The 6231-nt window shown below is 44.5% G+C and overlaps 1 protein-coding gene across 4 annotated transcripts in view; it reads right to left on the bottom strand.

The window, feature by feature from the left end:
• Kcnk2 (potassium two pore domain channel subfamily K member 2) overlaps positions 1-6231 on the bottom strand; it is a 149029-nt gene that overhangs the window by 50397 nt on the left and 92401 nt on the right. For all 4 annotated transcript variants that reach the window (XM_004626870.3, XM_004626872.3, XM_023710341.1 and 1 more), the window contains one exon: positions 2095-2255. In XM_004626870.3, the coding sequence (XP_004626927.1) occupies positions 2095-2255 (161 nt within the window). The remainder of the gene's footprint in view (positions 1-2094; positions 2256-6231) is intronic.

The following is a 6231-nucleotide window of genomic DNA, read 5'->3' as shown; positions in this document are numbered from 1 at the left end:
TGTGTTCTATGGCACAAGCTTGTGTATCTGTTCTCTCTCTCTCTCTCTCTCTCTCTCTCTCTCTCTCTCTCTCCTTTTTTTCTTTCTCTTTGAGTCACAGTCTCACTAAGTCACCAAGTTGCCTGGGCTGGCTGACTCCACAGCCCTCCTGCCTCAGCCTTCCGGAGTGCTGAGCTTACTGGCATGTGCCCATACACAGCTGAAGCTTGCCCTCCTATATGGAGTTATAAATGCCTGGCATGGCTCCTCTGTGCCACCCTCTGCTGGTCCCAGCTGTGCAACCAGCAAAGCTATAGGGTCTGGGAGCAAGGGTGAGCCTTCAGCAATCCAAGCCAGACCTGTGGCATCTTTACAGCCATGGGCCACAAGCCATCTCCACAATGCAATGCAGGAAGTGACGTCGGCATGTGGGCTCCCCACCTAAGCTCAACTTCCATGGACTTTAAATCTCAGCTGGACCTGTCTTACATCCTGCAAAAAGTACAGGCCACATCCTGGACCAGGAAAATCACTAACTATTACAGCTTAGGAATGTTTTGGAGATGAAGATCTGCGAGACCTCAGGAGCAAAACTGTGAGAGGATCTTTAGTCTGCCATCCCCACTGCCAATGTGAGAGTTAAATGAGTTTTTAGAACAGTGCTTGGTACCAAACACTGAATCGTGGTCACTGTCGTGGTATCACCATGAGGACATTGTTTTTAATGTGGCAACATTTGGCCACCTGAGAAAACATCAGTCGGCACCTTGTAGGCAGTTCGAACTGTGTTGCCGAATGAACAAACCATTTAGCATGACCAAGTCCTTGCCACTGGCCTGTGCTCTTGATAAATACAGATACAAGACCTTTAATATTTTAATAGGAGGGCGGCTCGATAGCTCAGTGGACTAAAGCGCCTGCCCAGGCAAGCTTAGGCAAGCGCAGGGACCCCAGGTGGATCCCGGCCCCACATGCTGCACCGGCCCAGCCCCCAAGGCCGGCTGAGCTGACCAGAGTCTGGGCGTGGTGATGCACGCCTGTCATCCCAGTGCTGGGGACGCTGAAAACGGGAGGATCACTCTGAGTCTGAGCTGTGTAATGAGACCCTGTAACAACCAAATACATTAAAAAGAAAAAAACTCAATAGGAAAGTACCACATCATGATAAATGAATTAGAGTCCTGTTTTGGACTATGTCTAACAGTAAAAAGTATTTGAGAGCTAATTTTAGTGTGAAATAGGAAACAGTTAATGCTAAGCCTGGAACAGTAATGTAAATTGAGAAACAATACTCCGTAGTTTTAATTCCCCAGTGAAGTTAAGTGTAAATACTTTACAAATGTGAAAACATAAAATATTGAGTAATATTTAAATGTATTTGTGGTAGTGGTATAGGTGGTAACAAGTGATTTATAATCACACACTGGAACGCAGTTCCTTTTTCATAATTTCGTTATTAATTGCTGGCATATTATTTTACTTACACCAATAAAATATGTTTATTCTGTTACTCTTTTTTCTATCCAGCATAGAACCTGTTTCGCTTGTGTTGAGTTACAGTTCTTGGATAAATTTCCATCAACGGCATTTCTGAGTTCCGTCACATGCTCACCACCTTTGCCGGTGCTATTGATTACTGCAGCCTCCCCGAGGGGCTGTGTAAGTTGACAATGACACAGTCAATAAAAAAAGCATCAGGGCAATTTTTTAAAATTACAAAATATTGTCGGTCATTTGCTGCCTGTGTTCTGTTACAATTAAGCCTGCCGCCGGCCCCTAATAAGGCCCCACGCTTCCAGCATGTCCATTATGCAGGCGAGACTGATGCTGGAGGGGGAACAGCTGTTTAGAGGGCAGAGGCAGGAGGCCGCCGCGAGACTGGAGGCTAGGACCACTGGGTTTCTTTATGTTTGTGTGCTTCGGAGTTTTTCTCAAAATAAGTGATAACTGACTCACTCAGATGAGCATAAGATAAAGTGCGATGAATTACATAGTAAGAGAGATGTATATAAACCATTACAGAAATCTCAGTTATGGAATTCCTCCGCTGTGCCAGAGGTACACTATTGTAAAAGGGAAGAATGAATACGTTTAGTAGAAGTCCACAGTGCTCACAATAAATGTGTCTTCCACTTTTGCGATTCCTTTTCCGAAGATGGTCCCCAGTTGATCCCCGACTCCAGCCAACAAGAAACCAAAGAGAGGGATTCCCAGTAAGGCGTAGATGATGCAGAATATTTTTCCGCCTTCTGTCCGTGGTGAGATGTTTCCAAATCCTAGAAAGAGAAAAAAATTCACGTCTTTGTAAATGAGGAATCTAAGTATCTAACTTGCAGATTGACCCAAAAATTCCCACATATTATAACAATTGTTGATTTTAGCTAGTTAAGAATCACTTTATATTACATAATCTTTTGATGTATTTAACATGAAACACACTTCCAAGCAAATGTTTCAATACAACAATGTGCAGCGACTGTCCCAATTAAACTTGGATAAAGCAGCGACTCTGAGCTAGGACCACATGCAATAAAACCAACATGTTCATCCACCAGCTTCTCTCTCCCCAACATTGTCAAGGCCATTAGCTATTTCATCAATATTTAGAATGCACTGAGAACAAATAGATCGCTTTCATTTACCAGTATTCAAGCATGCTTAAATGATTGAAAAATATTAGAGCTGGGGAGCAAGTTTTTTAACTTTTTATTCAAGTGTTCTCCAAAGAGCAGTAACTGCAGACTTAAATTTCTTTTTTCCAGATCTGAACCTTCTGAAGCCTTTCCTGCTTTGTGCAAGGCCGCCAGCCTGTCAGCATCCAAGCACTGGAACTTGCTTGGCTTTACTGTCACAAGGACGCTGCCTCCACGCAAGAGTAGGCTTCTCCCCTTCAAGAAAGCCACAGAATTCTTCTGTGGTAGACAAACCTCTCTCTGTTCTTCAGCTTAACTAACCAAAAACTTTAATACTTTAATTCTGATTTTATTTTATTCAAACATATGGGTAGGTATTTTGAGATTGGCTTTTGGATATTGTTTCCTTTTTTTTTTGGACTAGTATAATCAAAGATTATGGCTTGCAGGATTTTTTACTTTTGGAATCTAGTGATTTTTTTTTGTGGACTTACATTCTATAACTGTTTCATCATTATTTGAACAAAATATGGATGCTTTATTTGTTAGGATTCAGGAAAAGCCTATTTATATTTGGCCATCTTTAACTCACACCTTTTCCTCTGTAACACTTGTACCCTTCCTGTCCTCCTACTCAGTCAGTCTGATCTACTGGAAGTCAGTTCACCTGCTGAGGGAATATGTCTAATGCACCTGTCAGGAATGCTCTTTTTTTTTTTTCCATGATCCTGTCCTATGTCACAATAACAGCCGTTACACACTTGTCCTCATTATTCGGGGCTGCGTCCTGCACTTCCTCTAAGCAGGTGACTTTTTTCAGCAGCTGGGCACTCCTGGAGTGGAAGCACGGCACACTGCTGGCTTGGCTGGCATCTGCAGATGAGGGATACTTTTCAGCCTCATTGTGCTCGGAGCTGATCTGCACTATCTGGCAAAATACAGTGCGAGGTGCTGGAGCAGCTGCGTGGCTCTGTAGGACTCTAGGGTAGGTGCACTCTCTGTGTATCACGTGGGAGCAGGTTCTCCCAGTTCTGGATGACCGCCACCAGTTCCCAGCTGCCCGATGCTTCTGTGGTCCAGCACCTGCTCTGTGGAGGTCTGTCCCCAGATCTCTGCCCAAAGCTTCTCTTCATGGCTGCACTCCAGGGGCAAGCCCTGCAGTTACAACTAGAAGTTTCACAGAACTTTATTTTACAGGCCAATTCTCCATGGCCCACTTCTGCTTCTAATTTTGGTAACTTTATGAAATTCCCTTTAAAAAATGTTCATTTTGCAATCCTCTGTTTTGCTTCTATATGAGCTCTTTAATTCCAAGAGATTTCAGAGTCAATCTGAATCTACCAGCATCACACCATGCTGTAAATCCTTTCCTACCATAGTACCTTCAAAACCCCTTCCCTGCCTTGAGACAATGGAATTTTTTATACTATTATTTTATGCACTCTGTCACCTCAGTGTCACATTTTGCCAGTGCAAGATAAGGACATGTGCTATGGCTTATATCTAGGGATTTGCATCAAAGCCTCATGATACCACCAGTGGGGCTTTTGGGAAAGGACAGGATCTAGGGTACGTGACGCAGGGATTAATCATGCTCCATCCTGGCTGAAGGTAGCACCAATCAACAGGTTTGGGCTAAAGGAGTTCACTCTGTGAGTTTGCCAAATGTTCAGTATTAATTATCTCATTAAAAAGCCACACAAGACATGCAAACCATGGTTCTTAAAAGCATTTTACTTTAACGTCTAAGATTAAACAATAGAAATATCAGTCAGGGTAAAACCATAGTATGAATTGGCAATGTATTATTTCTGGCTCCATCACTCAGTTACGTGACCTTGAGGAAATGACCACCCATTTCTCACAAAGGCAATGCTGTTGCTGTTGAGCCCCTCCTTGAGTTGTCACTCATTAAGGTCCTACGTGAACAGTGCTTAGGAAAGTTCATTGCACTGTATGTGTCCAGTAAATACCAGGAACCACAATGATTACGATCAATACTATTAGTAATATCAGGTAAAAGCAAAGATTAGTGTCAAAGCAGTTGGCTCTAGCAGTACACAAACTGTTTAACAGGTAGGCTAATGGCTTGTAGTTACACGGTGTTCTCTACCATACTGTCCACTTGGAGGCGCCATTCTTGACAAAGAACAGTGACCAAAGAGCACGAAAAGCATAAGGCAACTCTTCACATATAAGGGTTGACAGGGCTGGGGGTGTTTATTCTGAAGAAAAGAAGCCAGAGCAGAAGGGCATAGACCAGTTGATTCCAACCATTTGGCTGATTGAAATGTGAAAAGGAATCAGACCCACTCGAGATTCTTCAAGACAAAGGACAAAATTAAAGTGCGAGAGCTACACAGTGAATCCCTGTTTAGGAAACTCCAGCCACAACAGACGTCTTGGCTGCAAAAGGTGAACAGGAGCCAGATAATCACTTGCTGTGATTAACACCTTGGTCTGACGGACCAGCATATGCGTGCACAGAACAGTAAGGACCAAGTTTCCTAACATCTGCTTTGTCCATGTATTGTAGCTACTCATCATGGGCTAGGGATATAAGTGAGCGGCACAATGCCTTCCTCCTTCCTGGTAAGTGCAAGGCTGTGAGTTTGATTTCCGGTGCCCTGCACCCCCCAAAAAGATATATAACTATTCATTCATGTATTCAAAAATTCAAAATTCGGTTTGAATACCTATTTGACAGGCACTATCCTAAAACCTAAGGATGCGAGTGTGAAGTAGGCAGACCTCACCTGTCAGAAAGAACAAAGATCAGCAACTAATACAGACAAACACACGCTTGATACAGAAAAGCGCAGGATGCCCTCAGTGTCTATGTATTTAGGAGAATGAGAGGATCTGCACACAGGATCTGGTCGCCCAAAGCTGTGATCAGAAACTAAGTGGAGTTGCGAAGGTGCAGAGAGAAGGTGGGCTCAGGACCAGGCTGAGGAGCCACAGGAGCAAATTCTTAGAAAAAAACAAAAAATCTGGTATTTAGAGAAATGAAACATTTCCATAAGTGCACAAGGATGTATTAGTCTTTTCCTGGTCACTGGGACCCAACAACGAGCACCTGCATCTTAAAGGACGAAAGGTGTATTTAGAACGCTGGATTTTAGAGCACTAGGCCCCTCGCTTCTAGCTCCAAGGCAAGAAGGGCTTGCTAGAAGGCTCTGGTGGAGGAGAGCTAAAGATGAGGGCTGCACATCTGACAGCAACCACCACGTAGCAGAAAACGGAGGCCCTGGGGAGGGAGGTGTCCCCAGCCCCACCCCCACTGCCCCGCAGCTGCTGGCCAGAGCCCACCTCCTAGCAGCAAGGCAGGTGGCGATGGCGCCCCCATGGTGCAATCCCGTTCCAGCCCCAAAGCCCCAGCCCTGAACACACGAGGCCAGGCAGCCAGGGCACATTAGATCTCAACCCTACAGAGAATGTACAAGGCAGAGGGAGGAAGGAAGCCTAGGCTCTGTGAGGAAGAATTACATGTATGCTAAGGGGTTTGGCTTCATCGTATGAGCCGAAGAGCTACTGCAAGACTAGCTGGGTGGAAGGCGCCCTGATTTGACCTCTTGAGAGTCTGTTTTGGCTGGGAAAAGGAGCGTGTGGCTAAAGA

This window comes from Octodon degus, unplaced genomic scaffold (genome assembly GCF_000260255.1).
Source record: "Octodon degus isolate 3935 unplaced genomic scaffold, OctDeg1.0 scaffold00017, whole genome shotgun sequence".
Taxonomy (NCBI): Eukaryota; Metazoa; Chordata; class Mammalia; order Rodentia; family Octodontidae; genus Octodon; species Octodon degus.
This window is presented reverse-complemented; position numbering and strand designations above follow the sequence as displayed.